Below are 23,849 nucleotides of genomic sequence, written 5' to 3' on the forward strand. Positions count from 1 at the left end.
TGGTTATTGTGTCGTGGCTTTTTTTAGGTGTCTGTCTCTGATGTGAATAATGCAATCAGTGGTTCATTCAGGTAACAACGCCCCTAGTTCCTCTGGGCAGCAGGTGGTGATACAAAAGAAAATGCTGGCAGCGTAAACAAATGAGGAAGTCCAGCAATAGCCAAATGTTTCCTATGTTAGATTTAAATCACATTTAAATCATTTCGCAGACTTATTTTCGCTTCAAAATTTGAAGTAGACTTTGGCCTGTAAATGCTTTGGAGTCTTCATTATAACATCTTCAGTTCCCACCTCCCCTCTTTGCCAATTGATAAGATGTGACTTATGTAGATTGCAGGCTGGAGAGTGTATGCTGTTTAAAGTCCTTGCTCATCATCTTGCTTTTGACCCTTAAAGGCCTACTTCACCGGTTTGAATATGAAGGTGTATTGAATTCTGAGATCCTATGTAGTATAAATGTGCAAAAAAAAAAAAATCGGTTCATCCTAGCCTGAGAAAAGGCAGAAAGAGTGTTTTTTTTAACCCTATATGTCTCTTTCTCGTGACATCACAGAAAGAGAAATATAGGGTTAAAAAAAACGTACCTTGTAAATATTACTGTGATGTCACAGTAAAAGACATCACAGTAATATTTACAAAGTAAGTTTTTTTTTAACCCTATATTTCTCTTTCTGTGATGTCACGAGAAAGAGAAATATAGGGTTAAAAAAACACTCTTTCTGCCTTTTCTCAGGCTAGGATGAACCGATTTCAATTTTTTTCGCACATTTATACTACATAGGATCTCAGAATTCAATACACCTTCATATTCAAACCGGTGAAGTAGGCCTTTAAATGCTGCAACTTCTTTAAGCTTTCAGCGCTCCGATGCCCTTTTTATTTTAACCCCCTCAATACTTCCAAACGCCTGTCTATACTGTACAGATCTTCAAACCTTTTCCGTGTGTATTTGCATTAATGTGCGTGTGTTGTATTTTACTGAGCGCTGTAAGTAAAATATATCTGCTGTATCTCCGTCACTGCTGTGATAATTTATTGAAAGTTGTATTTATACATAAGAGAAATGTCAATAAAGCACCACATGAGTAACTTGTTCGGTGTGATTATTTTCCTGGCCTCATTACTAAGTGTGTGTGTGTGCACTTGCATCTTATTTGAATGGAAATACTGAGGATGTTTGGTGTTTTTTATTTTGTATCCTTTCTCCTCCCTTCTTACTTTCTCTGTTATCCTAAGCTTTGTTTATATATTGTGAATGTTGGAAATCATTTCCAGACCTCCTTTGTAAACTGCCACTGCTGAAGTGTGTTTTGTGTGTGTATGAGAGGAAGATATCACTCCGCTGTCGGTATCTACAGTCCCCTCCATAAGCATCGGAACAGTGAGGCCAATTCCTTTATTTTTGCTGTAGACTGGAAACATTTGGGTTTGACACCAAAATATGAATATGAGACAATAGATCAACATTTCAGCTTTCATTTCCAGGTGTTTACATCTGGATCCTATACACAACTGAGAAGATAGCATTATTTGTAAAGGAACACCACATTTTTAGGTGAGCAAAAGTATTGGAACAGATAGACTTAAAATAAATTAAAGTGAATAAGACTTAATATTTTGTTGCAAATCCTTCGCTTGCAATAACTGCATCAAGCATGTGACCCATTGACATAACACAACTTTTGCATTCTTCTTTTGTGATGCTTTTCCAGGCTTTCACCGCAGCCTCATTCAGTTGCTGTTTGTTTTGGGGGGTTACACCCTTCGGTCAGGTAAGATGCATGCTCTATAGGGTTTAAGTCTGGAGATTGACTTGACCAGTCCAACACTTTCCATTTCTTGCCCCTGATGAACTCCTTTGTTGTTTTTGCAGTTTTTTTGGATCATTATCTTGCTGCATGATGGAGCATCTTCCAATCAGTTTGGTTGCATCTTTCTTTAAATTGGCAGACCGAATGTTTCTGTAGACTTCTAAGTTCATTTTGCTGTTGCCATCATGTGTTACTGTGTTGTTGTCAAGATGAACCTTTACCAAAGTGAAAGAAAGGATCTGCTCATGACCCCAAACATACAAGCTCATCTGTGAAACACGGTGGAGGCAATGTCATGGCTTGGGCTTGCATGGCTTCTTCTCGGATGGGCTCATTAATCTTCATTGATGATGTAACACATGATGGCAACAGCAAAATGAACTCAGACGTTTACACAAACATTTTGTCTGCCAATTTAAAGAAAGATGCAACCAAACTGATTGGAAGATCCTTCATAATGCAGCAAGATAATGACCCAAAACACACTGCAAAAACAACAAAGGAGTTAATTAGGGTCAAGAAATGGAAGGTTTTAGACTGGTCAAGTCAATCTCCAGACTTAAACCCTATAGAGCATGCATTTTACCTGCTAAATAGGAGACTGAAGAGAGTAAACAAACAGCAACTGAATAAGGCTGCGGTGAAAGCCTGGAAAAGCATCAAAAAGGATTCACAAGTTTTGTGATGTCAATGGGTCACAGGCTTGATGCAGTTGTTGCAAGCGAAGGCTTTGCAACAAAATATTAAGTCTTATTCACTTTAATTTATTTTAAGTCTATCTGTTCCAATACTTTTGCTAACCTAAAAATGTGGTGTTCCTTTACAAATAATGCTATCTTCTCAGTTGTGTATCAGATCCAGATGTGAATACCTGGAAATGAAAGCTGAAGTGTTGTTCTATTGTCTCATATTCATATTTTGGTGTCAAACCCAAATGTTTCCAGTCTACAGCAAAAATAAAGGAATTGGCCTCACTGTTCCGATACTTATCGAGGGGACTGTATGTCATTGGACAGTATGTATGAAGAATGTTGCAATTTAATTCATTCAGGATGCACATGCAATGATTGTGCAGGAAAAAGGGTGACTTCTTCATCTCCCCTTCTTTCTCTTTAAAAAAACACACCCTGCGTTCCGAATCGCATACTCTTTCTTTTTTCTATTTTACATACTACATCCGACGATAAAAATAATCTAGTTAGGATGCAGAAGGCATACTATTGGGACATACTTTTACTCTTTTATTTCATCATAACATTGCGCCTTGATCTTGCCTCTTGCTTTTATATCCGTCGCATCCCCGTTTGTTTTCATATGGAGGCTTCGTCGATGTGACTTCACTTCATGTGCACACCGGATTGTGGGTTCCGAATCGCCCAAATAGGATGCAGTTTTCAACACTAGCAATCTTGGCCGGATGAAGTAGGACATCCGGGTACTTCTAACAATCCTAAATCTGTCCACAAGAATCGGGACATCCTAAATCTTTTTTATAGTAGAAAGTATGCGATTCGGAACGCAGGGACAGTTTAAATTTGAGAGAGAAAGAGGATTGTGCTATCATTCTCTGTAATGCTTCCTTTCCACTGATTAGTACAGTTCGGTCCATCACGGTACGGTTCGACAGGGCACGGTAACCCTGGATCCGGCCCGCGTTTCCACTGCCGTCAGCACCCTTATCAGGTAGGTGGGGTTAATGTCTGACGGCGACTAGTATAGTCTGGATCAGAGCCATTGAACAGCGGTGGCCGGCCCTGCTATGTACCTATAGTGACCTCATAGTAGTGGACACAGTGTAGACCGCTGATTAAATCAATGCAGAGGAAAAACGCCACACAATAAACAAAGAGCTGCGCGAGTACATTCATCTCTAAACACAAGACTCTTCACTCTTGCCGAGGTGACTTAACGGTGGTTTATCTCTCACACGCAAATTATTCTGGCGACCAATCAACGGACTGCAGTGTGTAGCTCCATGTTCCTCCAACAGTGAGGAATGTCTATGTCTTGATTCAAATAGTGGTAACTTAAACTTTCCCCTGTTTTGCTCTTCTCTTTGTCTCGTCATCCATTTACCTTTTTGTGTCTGTCTTTGATCTTTTTCTTCTCCCTATCATCTTTTTCATCTTTCTCTCGGTTCAATCCTCTTGCCTTCCTTTCACCATATGTCTAAATGATCCACTTCATCTCATCTTTAATTTCTTTTTATTCTTCTTGTCTCCCTTTCTTTTTTTCCTATCTATCCCATCCACCCTTCCTTGCCTCCCTCCCCCTTCCTTCGTTCTCTGCAGAATCGCATGCACGAGTCTCTGATGCTCTTCGACTCCATCTGCAACAACAAGTTCTTCATCGACACCTCCATCATCCTCTTCCTCAACAAAAAGGATCTGTTTGCAGAGAAGATCAAGAAGTCTGCGCTGAGCATCTGCTTCCCTGAGTACACAGGTAGGGGCTGGGAGGAAAAATGTCTTCTTATTCCCCTGAGGCCTGAGCGTAAACATTAGGCTCTCAAATAGCAGCAACAGCACTTGACAGGTGGCCAAAATTGATTGCATAGAGAACACGAAAACACTGCAAACCCACTGAAACTGAATCCAATTATACAGGACAGGAAAGAGGCTGATGTGCCATAAATTGACAGAGCTATTCACAGCTGTGCTATTGTCAGCGTTGCCCACATAACTGGGGAAAGATGTTTAAAGGTGTGCTGTGCTCATCCGCAGATTAGTGCTTAATAGCTACACTATTATACTATTAAGGCAGTCTAGATACATTTATCTCAAGTGCATTTTTAAAAGAAGACCTGGATATTTTGAGAAGTGAATTTAATCGCATTGTTGTTGAACTTCAGCTATGGAGATTGACATCACTCACATGCCCGTAATCACTTTTACACCAATTAGCTGAAGCCGGTTAGCTTAGCTTAGCATAAAGACTGGCAGCAGGGAACCAGCTGGTCCGACTGTCCAAACAAACAAAACAAAATCATTCTGCCAGCACTTCTAAAAAACAGGTGTGTGTGTGTGTGTGTGTGTGTGTGTGTGTGTGTGTGTGTGTGTGTGTGTGTGTGTGTGTGTGTGTGTGTGTGTGTGTGTGTGTGTGTGTGTGTGTGTGTGTGTGTGTGTGTGTGTGTGTGTGTGTGTGTGTGTGTGTGTGTGTGTGTGTAGATGCAGTATAACACAAAATTCTGCCCTAAATAGAAATGCAGGGCAGCCATTTTTTGTTTGTGCTGTGACGTATAGCCGCGTGGCAGGAAGTCATCTGATCCAATCTGAGACTGCTGACTGTAGAAGCAGGCCCAGTGTATGGAAGGTAGACCTATATGAATACGTTTTGATTGATTGATAAAGCATAGTGACAGACCGTTATCTTCAGTATTTGTGTGCGCTATACATTACAATCACACTGTGCTGTGTTTATTTGTTTAAATGCCATGTTTGTAGAGGTTGTTAAAAGATATAACTAGCTCTTTGTGTATAGGATGTAAAGCCACCCTTTGGAAGCTGGTATACAGATGCTGAAACAGAGGGGCCACTTTATAATGCAGTGGTGATGAGAAGAGCACTAGTTTCAGAGAGATGGATCTGAAGGTTCTGTATGAATGCCTACAAGCTGTCGGATCTGGGATGTGATATCTCCAGAGGTTATTACAGCTTATTTCACTCTGCATCGTACTGCCTGGAACTCCTGACATTTACTGTCGACCAGGTTGTAAACCACTGTGAGAAATGTGGCACTTTTAATCAAAGCGTCTGTTTACGGCGATGAGCCAGTTTGAATTATCATGTGCCGGTAGGAGACGGAGAGCCCAAACAAAACAAGACAATGTTTGATGGTCGCCTGTTTGAAAAGAACCGCGCGACCCCGGGTTTGAGGGGGAGGGGGGGGGGGGGGGGGGGGGAAGAGCGCTACACAGTGTGTTTTATAAGGACAGCAGAGAATGAGTGTGAGGGAGGGAGGCAGTGATGAACAGAACATGTAGTGAATACAGGCAGTGAATAGGAAGGCATTGGGAGTGTTGAGAGCAGGAGACGGTCACGCTTGGTCTCCCAGTAAGAGGGAAGAGAGGAGAAGGCAAGGGAGAGCTGTCTATGTGTCCTTCTTCCACACATGCTGCCCATTCTCTTCATGTATGTCCCTCACGCTTTACCTGCCTTCTGCTCACAGCCACCACTGCCTCAAGTCTTTCAACAATGTGGACTGGAGGGTGAAGATTTTTAGTCATTTATTCTACAATGCTTCTTCTTAGTCTTCCAACAGGTGCTTTTCTGGCGGACACCCACTAAATATTAAAAGTCGTTAAGTTTGTCCATTCGGTGCTACTGTAGAAACATACCGGACTTATCCTGCTTGCTGCTCCTATGTAGATATAGCACACTCATTCTAGGGTCATAAAAAAAACGATGTTACACTAATTAAAACATACTTTTGAATGTTTTATTTCATTTCTACCAACTCTATTCTCAAAAAAAGCCAATTCCCTTTACACACTGCATCGTTAACGAGGTTTTGTAAGGCATGTTTCAGTACATAGTCTTCACACACATACATGCTAAAAATCCCACAGGCCTGTGAAGCTTGAGCAGGCATACCCGCGCCGTATTGGGAATCTGTTTTAAAACTGGGGAGTGGCATTTGAACACTTCTAGTTTCCAGAAGTCTCATCTATGCTATCTTTTTTTTTTTTTTTTTCTTGCTTTCAAGGACCCAACACCTATGATGACGCAGCAGCTTACATCCAGGCACAGTTCGAGAGCAAAAATCGCTCCCCGAATAAGGAGATCTACTGTCACCTGACCTGCGCCACAGATACAGGGAACATCCAGGTGGTGTTCGACGCCGTGACCGACATCATCATCGCCAACAACCTCCGAGGGTGTGGCTTGTACTGAGCCCGCCCCCCCTCCACACACACACACACGCACACACGCCCCATATGTCCCGCACCCTTTTGTCCCCTCTTCTCTCTCGCCCCTCCCTCCTCGCTCCCGTTCCTTTGACACTGCTGTGGAAATGATGAAGGTGATGATGACAATATTGATTCTGCTGATTATTTAAAGAAATAAAAATGCAACTAGGTACATATTAATAATGAGGCTAATTAAAAAAAAATAGGCATACATATATATAAATATATATATATATATAATGTTTTTAGTTATTTTTTCTTCTCTTCCCGACGTTCCCTGGCCTGCCACTGAGCAAACAAATAGTTTGAGTAAGAAAACATGTGACCCTGCAGGCTGCAAAACTTCCTGAACAAAGTCAATGAAAGCCCTTTGCCTCTCTCTGTCTTTCTCAGCTGTGTCTTTTGTTGATAACAAAAACAAAATATGTACTTTTTCCTTTGCTGATTTTTTTTTTTTTTATTGCCATGAATATGACTTCATTTTTGTTGATCGTGTGTATATTTATTACATGAGTTTCAGTCTGTACACTGATTTTTATTCACAATAAGCCTCACCTTGACACCTTTATTTGTGTAATATTTTTTTTTTTTTTTTTTTTTGCTATAGTAGGGATGATGTGATTTTTTTGGGCGGAAATTTGTTAAAATGCAGATGGCACTAAAAACCACCAGCCAGGTCGATGAAAACCTTGAAGAAACCTCTAGAGGCCTGCTGAAACTGACTACTCTGGTTTAACATTAGTCTGTTTACCTTATCCAATACCTTCTCAGATGTCCGTTGTCGATTTCGTCTTTTTTTTGGTTGTTTTTTTTGTCCTTGAGTTACTTTAAGCATATTAATATTCCCTGGTTTAATTGACCGGAAGAGAGGCTTAATGTTCCCCTGACTTGGCCTTAGCCATCAGCCAACTATCTCTCATTGGCTGAGAGCCAATAGGAAATGTGCAACAAAGTACTATCAGTGCCATGTAACAGAGGTACTGTAATGTAGATAGCTATGCTTTTAGAAGAAAGTACAACATGTTATAACCCTCCCGTCTTCTCTAGACCTACTAACATTCTCCATGTAAGGAAACTCACTCCTTGGTTGATAATGGTTAATTAATTTATTAATGTATTTATTGATTGATTGATCTCCTTTCCTACACAACCCTATCTCTGTCTCTCTTGTTTTTTATTCACCACCACTACGCCTTTACGTCACTTGCCTCATTCATCACTCTTTCTTTTTGCATGGTGCCCTTGCGTCCTGATTTCAGGCCCTGAAGGTGCCTCTCCCTCCTTTCTTTCATTCTATCTCTTCTCTCTCCTTCCTCTCTCCCTCCCTCTTTCTCCTCTTCTTCCTGAATCCCTGACACAGATAGCATGAGATATTCAAGCCTTTGTATAAAGAGACCAATTAATTCATAAAACTTAAAAAAAAAAAAAAAAAAAAAAAAAAAAGAGCTTCACAATAGATACTGTTGACATAATAATAAAAAAAATCCTTTTAATAAAAATAGCAAAAGATGAATAAAAAAGATGGGGGGGAATACAAAAAAATAAATATGGCTAAGAAGACAGTAGGATATTGGTTCCTGAATGGGAGTGGGCGAGATCAAATCAAGAGAAATGTCTCCAGAGAGAAGTTTCAATAGGGTTGACCTGTCACGTGTGAGGCCTGGAAGAAGAAGGGTAGATTTGCGGATTATTGAAGTGACATGTAGAACTAAAACGTATGGAAAAGGACAAACGAAAAACCACAATATTTAATAAAGCCTTTGGGCGTGGGTATTACCACGACATTGACAACGATACTGAAGACCCTATGACATTCTCAAAAGATAATCTCTCTTGTGCTTTGTAGCTACAAAATGTTTTGTTTTGTTGTTCTCTATATCTACATTTTTTTTTTTTTTTTTTTTAATAAAAATTTGTTTTTTCAAAGGGTTCCTGTTTGACATCGAGCTGATTTGGAAGCACGACGATCTCGGACAGACCCCCGTGTTGTTGTAATGCTCTGAACTGTGCCCCCACCCCCTTCTCCTTTTACCGTTTTGCCTGTTTCCTTGCATTAGAAAACCGTGTCCTCACTTTAGCCTGACTCAGAAACAATTAAATACAATGTTATAACAATATCTATTTTTTATTATTTCCGGGGGAAGAAAAAAAAAAGAAAAAAGAAAACTACTTTTTTTGGGGAGCACGTTTCTCGCTGCGGCCGCTAGTTAGGGACGCCGCATGTTCACACATCGACGCTGTATAAAGTCATGCTCCTTTCTTCTTCTATTCCTGTCTCTTTTCAGTTCGACACACACTTTCCAGGTCTACAATGAAAAGCACAGTTCTCACGTCACACACACACACACACACTTGCTAGCACTCACACACACGAAAAACACAATAAAATAGATTTGGAAATGTGTTATTTATTCATACCTAATCTCTGTTACCCGTCATTGATCTATCCATCTATCTATAAAGTCCTCTCTTTCTTGCCCTTCGTCATTTCTAGTTTTTAAAAGAGAAAACAACTGTGTAAAATGACATGATGATATACCTGTTTCTTTGGCATTCTGTTCCTTCATGATTTCTTTTTTATTCTTTACCCAGTGAATGCTTTATTTTCTGTGCAGCCTCTCTCTCTCCTTCTACTCCTCTTTAGTGAATGGTTGTTATTTCATGTGGGATGTCCGTGCTGGAAAAAAACAATTCGAATGTAGTGTTTACATTAAAAAGCCACTGTTTTCATGACTACAAAAAAAAGCAAACCTCTCCACGTCTGCGAGTCATTGAGTTTCAGTGTGTCTTGTGTTTTACCTTCCGGCTTCGAGGAAACGTCTCACAAGCAGCGTCACCAACACTGTCAGATTGAGTATGTGGTCTGAATCTGCGGGCTTTAAGGTGGTCTCAGACATTCTGGAGAATGCTTGTTATCACTTGTCAAAATCACTTTTTTTGACAAAAAGTAATTTTGATATCTCCTCACAATTCACAACCTGTATGCACTGAAAGAAAACCAGTGTTAATAGACAGCCTAGGCTCTGTAAACGGGAATGTAACGAGCTACAGTGGGCCCCCTTTGTTTACATACCAGTTCACAGAGCCTATGGCTTTGGGTTAAACTCCAGATTCTTATTCAGTGCACATGCAGTACGGATGGATAGTGGACCGTGAGGAAATACCGCTTTTTGACAAAAATACATTTAGTCAATAAGCCTTCTCCAGAATCGCTGTCTCCACCTTAAAAGTGTATTTTGAAAAAAGTTTTGAGATCTAAGTTCGAGTTAAAGCTTGTGACTGCGGGGTAGATGCTGCTGTCACAAATGTTTGATAAAATTCAAACATGTGTTACGGTCAGTAAACTGCTCGCTGGCACCAAAAACCTTTTGCCAGCTGAAATAAAATGAAACCCTTTCAACCTTTGGAAATACTGAGTAAGTGCAATGACACCGTTGGAAGCAAACCAACTCCAAGTATAACTGCTAACCGTGACACCTAATGTAACAGTGCTGACTATCTCTTTAAATGTGCATGCTTTCATGGGATTTGCTCCTTGATCCTGCAGTTAATTAACAAAACATGTTCTCTACATGTAATTCTTAGTCTTGAATAATTAAATCAAAACTAAAATTTTTGAGGCACCTGGAACCAAAAGTAACACTACAATATGTGTGTGTAAACAAAACTGTGGGCCCTGCTTCTTACGAAACAATAGCGAAAGTCATTTTTAACGTAGCTTCCTACCTTAAAACAGTATTATAGGGATCCAATGTTCGCGAGGAAAGTTAGTTTATTCAGTTTTGAGAATATAACTTAGATTATTTTAGATTAATTTTCCCTTTTCTGAAACACCAGAAGTTGCATAGTGCACCTTTAAATTGCATTAATAAGGCGCTCGCTGTCCTATAGCTAGCAGCAGACAACCTGATGCTGCTGCACTGACAGGGAGAAAAATAATTATCTCATGTGACAATCGTTTCAAATGAGTTTGTACAAAATATCAGTCCGACCAAAAGTGACTTTGCAGCGACCATAATTCAATCTCCAACCACTTGTCCAGGGATGATAAAGCCTGCTGTGTCATCTCAGCTCTTGCATCATATTCAATGTGCACTCTCACTTTTAAAATTGCAATGATCAACTTTTCTTTTACAGCACCACCAGATTAGTTTTAGCTTTTGATCTGCCTCCTATATTAAAAATCACGTTTTGTCTTTAATGCCATGTGGGTATAAAAAAGTGCATCTTAAAACTCTATCATATTCCCATCAGTTGTTACATTTTACTCAGCACTTTATTTATAGCCGATTGTAGGTCGCAGCAACACTTGACACAGATTTCAAACCAATCATCCAAGCCATTCCAAGATAGTAATGCACATATATATAAAGAAGTGTTGCCATGGTGATGATGATGGATTGCCTTGAAATGTGCGAAAGCCACTTCTGTTCCCCACATGTCATAACCAAATTATATTAATATTTTACGAACTGTAAGAACTTAATTGATTCACATGGCTTTTCGCCATCGTTAGGACAAAGTTTTAATTTGTTCTATATTATGCTTCATGACCAAATACCATGGATGTAGAAGAGCTGATGCCACCACTCAGCTTTTTTGCCATTTTGAAATTTGAAAGAAAACTCCTAAACCTACCGTCCATCGAAAGTGGAATACGGTTTTTGTGAATAAAATACAGTTATACAAGACTGACTTGATATTAATGATACATTAAAGGAGAAGTAAGCAATATGATCCTTTTAGCTAACTTACTGTCAGTTACTGCAGTTAGCAGTCCCCTCCCTCGTCCCTATACGTCACCACCACCAGACGTCAATGTCCCGTCTTCTTCAGATTGTGCCGCAATTGTGAGCACCGAGTAATCGTTCACAGGCACAGAGAAATACCTCTTTATAGCGCTCTGTTTCCTGATTGGATAAAAACGAGCGTGATACTCAAATTTATTTCTGGCAATTACTGCAAAGTGAATGACTGGGAGACCTGTGTTATGAACGGTGCATATTGTTTAAGTGATTGCTGTATGAATCTAGAGTCATTTAACACGTATATAAACAAAACAATATCACTTACTTCTCCTTTAATGATGTGTTTACTTTACCTGATTGATCATCTCTATACCACTTTGATTGGTTGAATTATTATGCAAAAGAAAAAACATCCATTTGATAACCTAGGCCTATCACTGTGTCTTTCAATAGTAGCCTATGCCTTTTCAGTCCACCTCTTAGGAAGTAAGTAAGCAACAAAGATTTCACTCTTGACTGAGCTGGGGTTTTGATACATTGATACACCCCCCCTGTGCCTATGTGCAGCCTCACAGAGTTGCTGAGGCGGATGTGGACTTGTTGACAAATCTCTGGTTAAGCCATTTCATCTCTTTTAGCTGCTAATTTGGCAGTAAAATGGAAGCAGCACATGGAAAGTTATATTCACCACGTCTTCATGCGTATGGCCTACACAGGCATGAAGACTATTGTCAAAGTTGCACCAGGGTAGCTCTAGAAGATCATATGGCCGTTCAAATTGCTCAGTTGTTATAGTTTAGTTAAGTATAATTAGTTTAGCTAAATGCTGTTAAGAAAGTATTTATTTGAATATCTTAGTTCTCATGTGGTGGACCTCTGTATTACAGCTCTGTGTATTGTGCTTCCTGTGGACTTCTGCTTTTTGTTGTTCAACTCCTTTAACAACGACAAGGGTTACTCTGAGCACTATGAAGACCCAGGTCATATAAAGAAGCAACTGAGGGGGATGGGGAAAGCTGGAAAGAGTTATCATGGTTTAAATATATCCTTCTCTCTCTCTCTCTCTCTCTCTCTCTCTCTCTCTCCCCTCTCTCTCTCTCTCTCTCTCTCTCTCCCTCTCTCTCTCTCTCTCACACACACACACACACACACACACACACTTAGCCTACATGATTCGCACATGATAACAGAGACACAAACATGTTGCTTCCTGTCCTCCCTTCAGTTAAACCCCACTGGGAGGATGTGGGGAAGTCAAGTGAGTTGACATAGCACAGAAGGACAAACATGCTAGCATCTAGGGCTAGGTTTAGCCAAGAAGAGTTTGTGTTTTCCTTCCATTTTAAAAAAAATTGCCCATATCGCCTTCTCCACACATATACCGTCAGGGAATGGGATTATTTTTCTTCCTCTGGTTGTATTGGTGCTAACCACAGACATACAGTATGAACAGTGTGCACACGCACAGTAATCTTACACTGCCCTAGTGTCAACACACTTCACTAAATAACACACACTGTGGCCTCTACTAAAAGGTATAGCACACGTTATTGACATGAAACATCTCTCACACACACACACACACACACACACACTGGGATCAGAAGGAATCCCTGTCATAGCAGATAGAATAGTAAATGTGAGCCAGAGTGATAGAGGGCAGAGAGAAGAGGTTGTGTCAGATGGTATTAATAATAATAATAATAATAATTGCTTGGATTTATATAGCGCCTTTCATGATACTCAAAGCGCTTTACAGGGTTCCAGACAATTCGTTCACACACAGTCATACCGGTGGTGGTAAACTACCATAGTAGCCACAGCTGCCCTGGGGCAGACTGACAGAAGCGAGGCTGCCATTCAGCGCCATCGGCCCCTCCGACCACCACCTCAAACATACAGCAGTCATACACATTCACACGAGGCAAGGTGGGTGAAGTGTCTTGCCCAGGGACACAACTACCATGACACAAGTGGCCGGGCTGGGATCAAACCGCCAACCCTAGGATCATTGGCCAACCAGCTTAACCACCTGAGCCACAGTCGCCCCACAGTCGTATTGATTCACACATGAAGAGCAGTGCAAGAGGAGAGGAGACTTTCATGCTCGCCGCTGTGGCAGTATAGCTGTGAGCATAAAGACTAGTTCACAGGGTTGTAGAGGAGTGAGAGAGAGCCATCAGACAGCACCACAGAGAGAGAGGGTGAGAGGGAGGAAAGCTTTCAATCTTATCTACTCGACTAGCTTTATTTTTTGATTTTGCTCGCTCTCCTCCTTAGGCTACTACTTGCCTGGTGGATTACTTTGCATTTCTGCTGTTTACGTCATCACCGTCGCACTGAAACATGGAAAAGGATGTCATGGTGCTACTTGTCCAGTAGTAGTTGTATCATTGTGTCACTTTTACAGCATTAGAAATGACTAGTATTATATGCAGTGTGTCAGTGTTGGATGAGCCGTGGTATATTCTCTTGTGTCATGCTGCCTTGCGTGTATCTTTCACTGAAAAGGAAAAAGACCAACCTACGGCGATAATGATGAGTTCCGATACAGAAAAATAAAAATAATTTGCACAGGATGGAGGGAAGAGAACAACCATTTGCATTATTGTGTTCATGGGCTTGATTCAATGCATGATCTTCACTAGAGCAGACGTTCGTATAGCCAAGCATTCAGAGTAGCGTTGTTGCCTGCACGCTGTTGTAAACTATAAAGGAAGATGTGTTTTTTGTATGATCCCTGTCAGATTTCATTCACTAAGATTTGTGTGATGGTTTATATCATTTGGTCACAAGTTATCAGATCTTTCCCCACATAGTTTAAAGATGTCTTAGGTCCTGCTGACAACAAAGAAAGTTAGTTGACGCTTTTAGCAGCAACGTTTATTGATTGTACACAGTGATTTCTGAAGTGTTTAAGTAACACAAAAAACACCATTTCCAGTGTATTTGGTCCGCCTCAGAATTGGTGTTAAATGAACTATTTTCTCAGTGTTAAACATTTTGGAGTTAAATAACTCACAGTATGGCAGCGTGTACAAGCTCCCCGACACAGACGCAGGAGCTCAGAAAATTAGCTACTGCCAATAAAAAACCTGGACGTACAGCAGAAGGTATAAAATCCATGCACGATTGCCGAAGGCTTACCTCATGTAGATGCGCGGAAAGTGTTGCAATTACTCAGAATTCCTCATTGGGGCGACAGAAGTTAGGCACTATAGCTTTAAATCCGGATTCAGCTCTGGAATTGAATTAGTCTCCTGGTTAGTGATGATGACTTAAAGTTGATTAGTCATCATCATGCTCTGTATGTTGTCTAAGTTTCCCTGGATGGGCAATCCATCAGAATATATATATATAAATATATATATATAAATATATATATATATATATATATATATATATAAATAAATATATATATATATATATATATATATATATATACTGTATATATACGTATATTCTCCCCTATATATATATATATATATATATATATATATATATATATATATATATATATATATATATATATATATATATATATATATATATATATATATATATATATATATATACGTATATATACAGTATATATATATATATATATATATATATATATATATATATATATATATATAGGGGAGAACGGGGTAATCTGAGCCACTTTTTACATTTGCTCCCCTCTAAGCGAGCTAAAATGATTTATCACTCAAATTTACACATTTCCCAATAATTCAGGATGTTTCCTAGAAATGGGCATTAGCAGAATTTTTTCAAGACAAAGGGCAGTGAAAATATGATTGTTTTAAAAAAAGTTGTCATGTGGCTCACTTTACCCCAGCTGTGGGGTAAACTGAGACAGACCAGAACAATCTAGGGGGTAAACTGATCCACTTACTTTTTCCACTCACTTCTACACATATTGTAACAGTTACAATCCTGAAAGCTAGCCACACATTCCAGAACTAATGTTGGACTAGTAAAAGAATGATGGGGTTTGGTCAATTAAGCAAAGCAAATTTTCTAAACACTTTAAAGTAACTGAACAAAATCAAATACAACATATTATAATTCAAAAGGTTTTAATAAGATTCAAATGAATGATAAAACCAGTTAGATTAGAACACAGTCTGGGGGTCAGAACACAGGACCCTTAGAGCCAGCTTGTGTCTGGGGGTCAAAGCATAGGAAAATCAGAACCAGCGAGAACAGCCTGGGACTCAGAACACAGGAGAAGACCCAACTGGATTATAACATCAGCCTGTCATACTCTACAACTAGGCCTACTCTACATTCCAGCCCTGAAGGTTACAGGGAAAGATGAGAAGGTGCTCTTTCCGTGTGGTTGCCCCAGGTCGTCTTCCTGGTGTATTTCCTTGGCATGATGGCTTTTCTACAATGTGTATGACATTACAATAAAACATATGTCATGTAATATTACATTAAAATATGTTTAAGACTAAACTTAACTTGTGCCTCATGGTGAGGGAATGTGAGACTGTGGCCCTTTCTAGAACCACCCCCTACATCCTATCCCTATCCACTATCCCTCCGTTTGCGCGTTCGCGAGGAGGGCCCGCCATATTGAGTGTCATCCCAAACCACAGAGCCTCGAGTGTGAGTGCGTTATAAAGCCCTCGATCACCGAGTCTGCATCGATGGTGGCTTAGCCCTACGTTTGACACAGGTGTCCGCCAATCAATTAAGTCCGGAATGGAGGAGCCAAACCTACAAATGAGAGTTCCATGGAGTTTGTTCCCCGAATTATAAATGAAACGTTCTCTTACCTCAAACAGACATTTGATTGATTATTTTTATGCATAGCCCTATATGACGGAACCGGAGGGTAGCCTACAATATCGGAATTAACATGTTGTTTTACACTTGTTGATTTGATTATGCCACTTGTCTACCGTTAGTGTATTTTCAAGGCGTGGATAAATGATAAAACGAAGCAGATGAAGAAAATGCCCACAAGTTAATAAGGGACAGTGATTATTATTTCCTTAAATTGTTAGTAAGATTTGTGTTACTGTTAAAGCCGATGAGGGGTAGTAATAGCGGCGGTGACGTCAGTCAGCTGGAGCGCATGACTTTTCTTATTTATGACCACCCTTGCAGTGCATTATAATTTATGCACGCTAATTAACTGCCGCGATTCGTGGGTCGAAATGGCAGATTAACGTATCATGACAAGTGGAATACATGCTTTAGCAGACTATTGTTCTTTTACCTGGTTGTGTATGCTGCTGCGCATGTAAACTAAAAGGATAATTAAACAGCGGATCAAACACCCACCCGTTTTCTCCACTACAGACTGAGCTGATAAAATTAAGAATATGCAGTTACAAAATGTTTAACAAAAAATTAATTATGCAGCCAAAAAATCATGGGAGTGTTTGTTTTTATTCAATGCTACATTTTACTCTCACATGCGTAGCTGAATATGAATGTAAAGAGTGTTTCAGGTCAAATATAAATGTGGTGGAATTTTATTTTAGGGTGAGAAATAAAGACTTAACAGTTTAACTAGTGTTAGTTTGTCTTCCTGTTTCCGTCTGACAGAGGCGAGGGCTTGCCAAAGCCGCGCCGTTGTTATACCCTCCCCTTAATGATCGAGTGGCACTTCACAGCCGCGAGGGTGACTCCACAGCAAGTCACACTCGCTCACGGAGTGGGAGTGCCTAGGGAGTCGTTTGGGAAAGGGCCAGTGTCTCACAGCATTTGGCTCACTTTCCCCCACCACCACAATTTGAGAAAAAACTAGCTCTCTTAGCATTTCAGGCTAATCTTTAGCTAATATCATCACATGGTTTTTACATGTTGGTAGTTCATCAACACGTATGATAAAAGTTTTTCTACGTGAATACATTTGCTTTGGCACAACAGTTGATTAAGTTGACAGCAAGAAAATTTACTTTTACATGCAAAAAACCTATTTTTGTGAAAAAAAACATGCTTACCACAGCACCATGAGTTCCTCTCTTCAGGGCCATGGGGAAATGAGAGGGGCTTGAAAACATATATCTCACATGACCAAAAATGTTTTCTGTTGCCTATATACAGGGGGTGGCTCACATTACCCGATGTCTCAGATTCCCCCATTCTCTATATATTTGTTTTTAAAGATATTTTTGGGCATTTTTATGCTTTATTGATAGTGCAGAGAGACAGAGGTGAAATGGGGCAGAGCGGGGAGAGAACGACCGTGGGCGGGAATCGAACCCGGGTCTGCTGCTGGGCCCGGCCCGGGGGGTACGCCCTACCAACTGAGCTAAGGGCGCCCCCTCATCAGAATATATTTTATAATTTAAATGTTTTCTTCTTTTGTGCTAGCATTGCTTTTTTTAGTGCAGATAAAATGCTGATGTAGGTTAGACTGAATATTTGAAAAGACTTGGAAGCGAATGAAGAGGCAGGGAGGGGAGGAGGAGAGAGGTGGGAGGTAGTAAGAGGAACAATAAAGGAAGATGCGGTCATTTGGATGGGGGTCATTTTTAAGAGGCCTGCACAGACACTGACATCAAGCAGTATTAGTGATCATGATTCACCTTGAGGCCTTTAGCCAATTCAATCAACTGGCCCACCGCCAATGCTAATCCACCAAAGCATTACCGTTCCTCTTTAAAGCAGTGGCTGAACATATACAGCACAATACAACTTTTAAGTGTTGATTCAAAAGTCCATTCCAAGCCGTTGTACACGTAGCTTCAATAAAGTGCTGGTTTACAAAAATGGAAGCAAAAAAAACATCTAATTCTTGCTTCCTTCTAGTGGTATCCATGTATATGTTAATTGTCTAATTTATTCAGGTGTGCTACAATATATATCTGTGTTTGTCTGTCTTACCATTAAAGGTGCAGTGGGAATTGGTGTTTTTTTAGAACAGACTTGGTAGAAATGGAAGGTAATATTCTAGAGTGTTTTTCTATCATTGTATTATCACTTGATTTTTTTTCTTCCATTAGATCAATCGTTGTATATCTTTATAGGAGAGGTGCCTCCATGTTGCACCGCCATCTTTCAAGTATAGCACAAATGGACAAACTCAATAGCCTCATGCTTTTTACTATATAATGGGTGTTCGCCAGACAGCATAAAATACGCCTTTATTATACACAGCACTTTTAAGAACAGCTGAGTCTAATGAGAATGTCATCATATGGCTCATAAACTTAAGTCTGGCACAAATGAAGGTGTTTACCTGATGATAGTGCTGGGAAAGCAGTACACGATCAATGGGTGCTATGAATAGCAATGCTCAGCCATTGCAGCGAATAGAAAACACATAATCTTGGTAATAAGTGAGCTATGTTAGTGATGCCACAAAGTGTATCATGCAAGTTTTGGAACACACTCTCCTCCTCCTGCCATCGCACTATGCACAGCTGAAAGTGGATTTGATTTATTACAACACATCTGTGGACCTGAATGTCATCAGCTTCCTTTCACCATATGGCTGCTTTCAGGTTACCCTCTACTGGCACCATCCCCCTCCTCTTCTTCTTTGTGGGTGCTCTGTGTGTGTGTGTTTCCCGTGTCCACTTGATACACACCTGGCCCTCAGCGAGCGCCAAGCCTCTGGATGTCACACAACTGGCCGTTCCTAGCTGCTACACCTGCCTGCACAGATGAGAAAACAACTAACAATTGCCACAAAAATTGCAACGTGTAAGCATGGAATATTATAATCAGACTGTATTGCATATTGAAAAATATTTAAAAAAAGCTATTATTATCAGAACAGATTAAACAGCTGCCAAGTGCAAGCAGTTGGTTTTTGCAGTTTTGCATGCAGTCCAGATCATGACAATTCATCCAGTCTTGTTTATTCATTAGCTCCTTGATGAGATGGCTCTCATCTGTTTTAAAGATGAGGCTTCTTGACAAAGTCTTTTCTTTGGTCCCTATACACCACGATGTTTGATGTCTGGGTTTGACTCACAAACACATCCTGTTGCTGCATAATTCAGTCAAGTGCAACGTTTTTTTGTAAACCAAGTTTCGTTTACGTCCACTTTGCATATTTGATCTAACTGACATGCCAAATTAATTTCCTTCCTCATAAAACATTTATAATGGCTTATTTGAATATTTTAAATAATTGAATAATGTATTTATTTCGTAGCTATTTAATTAAATGAAATAACTTATTAATAAAATAACATTATGATGCTTATTGTTTGATTATGAACTTTGGTTTGCCGGCTCATGCTGGATGATCTCAGGAGAACTCAGGCATCATTATTGGTCTTAGATGGACCTTGGCAACCTATTTCTGCAAGTGCCATAAAAAGTCTTTATTTCATAAAATTGAAACATTCCATCCACATCACCAGAAAACACCATGGCAATCTTTTACATCTCTTACGATTCTAATACGTTCATTTTTGATATTCAAGGGGTTAGGAGGCGGCTGATTTTCGTAATGTTTGCACAGAGCCAGGCCAGTTGTTAACCCTTGTCTCAATCCTTTATGCTAAGCTAAGTTATCCATTTCCTGACTTTATACTGAAAGCACTGATATGTCCAATTACAAAGCACTTGCCAGACTTCCTGTAATATAATGTACATGAAGAAAAAGACCAGAAAAACAACTAACATGTTCAAATGTCTTTAATTGATATATTGTTGAAAGAAAACACAAACGACCACTAAGATGTCTTATGTATCATGACATATGTGACATTTTTCAAACCAATATTTAGTCCATGTGTGTGACACTTCTTCTGATGGAGTGCTGTGCTGTTTGTTCGGCCCTCACTTCCTGTTCAGAGGTGGCAGGCGCCCACACAGAAACTGACAGGATGTTAGAGGAGGAAGTTCAGCTGCAGTCTGACCGTGAGAGAGGCTCTGTTTACCTTTAGGAAGTTTGATTGAATTGAGTATCTTCAGGCATTCAGCGTGTGAAAATGACAGTGGCTGGAAAAAGACAGATCAGGAATGATTGTTTTATCCTTATAAATATATGTGATGTTGCAAGTCGGGATCCTCCTGCAAAACTGTAGAAATTCATGTATGAAGAATGTAAGCTATAGGATTGGGATGTGGAGCACAACCACATAAAAATGGCTGCCCCTGGCATTAAACCAAGCCAACATCTGTCAGCCGTGCTCTCTCTCTCTCTCTCTCTCTCTCTCTCTCTCTCTCTCTCTCTCTCTCTCTCTCTCTCTCTCTCTCTCTCTCTCTCTCTCTCTCTCTCTCTCTCTCTCTCTCTCTCTCTCTCTCTCTCTCTCTCTCTCTCTGAAGTGGAAGAGGTGACCCACCTTGTGGTGAGATCAGGGCACTGCACCACCGTGCCCAGCCACCGTGCTGCTGAATGCTGGACAGGTACCAGACTACATGAGTTGATAAGATACGATGATACAGAGGCACAAACTGTGGAGCATCCTCCCACTGTTACTGCTAGGTGATCTCATGAGATTGTGCTGTTGCATCCATCCCTCCTAATTCCCGTATTCTCAGGTGAATTGCATAGATAGATAGATAGATAGATAGATAGATAGATAGATAGATAGATAGATAGATAGATAGATAGATAGATAGATAGATAGATAGATAGATAGATAGATAGATAGATAGATAGATAGATAGATAGATAGATAGATAGATAGATAGATAGATGCACGGGCACACACACACACACACACACACACACCAAAAAAGGTATTGATATAGCGCCGGTCTATCTGTTGCTAGGATACCAGTCAGCCCATATTTCTCATTAGGGTTGCAAAATTATTATTTATTTTTTAAAGTTGGAAACTTTCCATGGGAATTTATGGGAATTAACGGGAATATTGGGAATTAACGGTAATAAACAGGAATTTACTAAATTTAAAGCAACCCAAATGCATTAAGTCATTCTATTCTATTCTGTTATTTCAGTCCTGGCAAACGTTCTAGACGGTAAAATGCAGTTTTTTCAACTAAGTATTAAAATATTTATGAACATTTAATTTCTTATCAGATTTTTTTAAAGCTTATTGAGACACCCAACTTGATATCATATATTGCTTTTTGCTAGACTAGGTTTACAGAGGCTTAAACAGTGATTTTAAATATAGTTAGGGAAAATATATTTTAGTATAATCTTGACTAAAACAACCAGATTTCATGCAAGTAAGCTTGGCAGGTTGCACACACTGCTTACTGCAGGGGTACTGAGGCCACGCCCCCTACATGCACTGTGCATTCCTCCATCACATGGGGGGCAATTTACTTAATTTATTGAATGGATGGGGTGAGACAGATGAGTAATATTTTACTCAACATTCATCTTTTTGTTGTTCAGTGAAATTATTGATTGTTCATAAAATAATCAAAACTTGATAAAGTTCTACTTACAAATAAATCTGTTCAAATGTAATGTTTTTTAATTGTATTAGTTTGCATGGATGTCTGTCTATGACAAAACATAATGTTTATATGTTTAGATTTATGTTTGGATGTGAAAGAAAATCATTTAAATGACCGCCATTTAGTTAATTCCTACACTCTAAAAAATATTTCAAGGGCTTAGTAAATGTAACAGTAATATAAAAGTATTTTTTGCTTGAAAAAGATGAGTAAACATCATTTTGGTGAGCATTTGGGTTAACTTAATCAAAATTCATGAGTAAAAATTAAACAGAAATATTTGTGTGAAATGTAATAAATAAAGTAAGTTTATTTAATCAACAAAATGTATTACTTGACTGACAGATTATATTGTGTAAATATTTTAGAATAATTACAGTATGTTTCATTGATATTTTTGAGAATAAACTATGAATAGAAAATATGAAGTAAATCTACTCATTATTCATGGTTTGTTTTACTTGATTTCTAAGCTTTGAAATCTACTCAATATTTTTGAGTGTAAAAATGTTACATCAATTAAATTAAGTAATATGCAGTATCTGTTTTTAGAGTGTATAATTCCCAATTTTGAAAATTCCCGAGCAAAAGTTTCTGGAAAGTTTCCGGAAATGTACTGCCCCTTTGCAACCCTATTTCTCATGCAGTTTAGCTTTGTTTACAGACGTTCAGTATGGTTTGTCTGACATAAGCATGCAGTGTCCAGACTGGAGTATCACACAGCATTATTTTGACTGCTCACACTGAGTCGACAGTATGCATGGCGAGAGAGTCTAAAAGAGGGGAGGAAAAGTGCTGACTGGATCTTTCTAACAGATGACGGTCTACGGTTGCTGCGGCAACAGGTGGCAGTGAGGAAACCATAGGCTCCTCCTAGAGGAGAACTGAGCTGGCCTGTCGCCCTCTGCTGGTCCACAATCACTCAGCAATGGCAGCCACGAGGAGGTAGGAGTTTTATGACCTCACGATAAAGACTAAAAAGACTAGTGCAACTACAGACAGCAAGAGTGTGTATGGGCAGCATTAGCCTCAGTTGGTGCCTCATGCATTATCAACACATTATCAACTCCATAACTAATATTAAAGTATGAGATGGTTTGAAAAACCAACTATACTAAATGATCTTTAAAAAATTAATGAAAGATTGTTGTCAAACACCACTTTTTACACCACCGCAATTTCCAAAAAATCCATAAAGATCATTCTAACCACCTGGATTTGGATGTGAAATTGAGTGTTCCTAAATTATATTTCAAGTGTCTTTTTCAATAAATCCACTGGAGGGCACAATTCTTGAAATATGTCATCTGGATCAGGGCATATGATACTGAGTTATGAACAAGTGTGAGATTTATATAGTTATTTGTTTGGTTTGTCATTCACCTCAAAATAGAAGAACCGAATACAACTTCATGGCTCTGTGACGCCAGATGGATGAAATAGTAACACCGGGACCTAAAAAAAATTATGGTAATTGGCTGTTAATTTTTATATCATAGCTACTTGTGGCCACATATTTCTGCGGTGAGCGTGTTTATTTTTTGCACTTATGAGGAGCAGGAGATCCCTCCCTCCCACACACACACACAAACACAAACACAAACACACACGCCACCCTCTCGTCTCCTCGTTGGGCAGACAGACAAACAGACACACAGACAGACAGACAGTCTGGCTGACCGTAACACTATAACCAATATACTAATATACTGGACCATGCGCCATTCCAAATGTGTCTCTAGGCCGTCTGACCAAGAATAAACACAAACATTCAGGCGTCTCCCCCCCTGCTCTATACTGTACTCCGGTGTGTGCGTGCGTGTGTGTGTGTGTGTGTGTGTGTGTGTGCGCGCGCGTGTGTGTGTGTCTGCCTGTCTGCCTGCCTGTCTGTCTGCCTGTCTGTCTGTCTGTCTGTCTGGTATCACAGTAAGAGATGCATGGATATCTGTGTAAGGAAGGAGCTTGATTCTCAGTCGCTGATGTAACCAGACGGGCACAGTGGGGTCACGGTGCATGAGCCCA

General features: G+C 39.7%; 1 protein-coding gene across 1 annotated transcript in view; it reads left to right on the forward strand.

Annotated features, from left to right (window-relative positions):
* Window positions 1–6,703, forward strand: part of LOC307250935 (guanine nucleotide-binding protein G(o) subunit alpha) — a gene marked incomplete at its 3' end in the record, with an annotated part of 105,556 nt that extends 98,853 nt beyond the window's left edge. Inside the window, exons 7-8 of the mRNA XM_080028213.1 lie at window positions 4,103–4,256; window positions 6,516–6,703. Of these exons, the coding sequence (XP_079884339.1) occupies window positions 4,103–4,256; window positions 6,516–6,703 (342 nt within the window). The remainder of the gene's footprint in view (window positions 1–4,102; window positions 4,257–6,515) is intronic.
* Window positions 6,704–23,849: the final 17,146 nt, after the last annotated feature.

This window comes from Ammodytes marinus, assembly GCF_949987685.1.
Source record: "Ammodytes marinus genome assembly, chromosome: 5".
NCBI classification, from domain to species: Eukaryota; Metazoa; Chordata; class Actinopteri; order Uranoscopiformes; family Ammodytidae; genus Ammodytes; species Ammodytes marinus.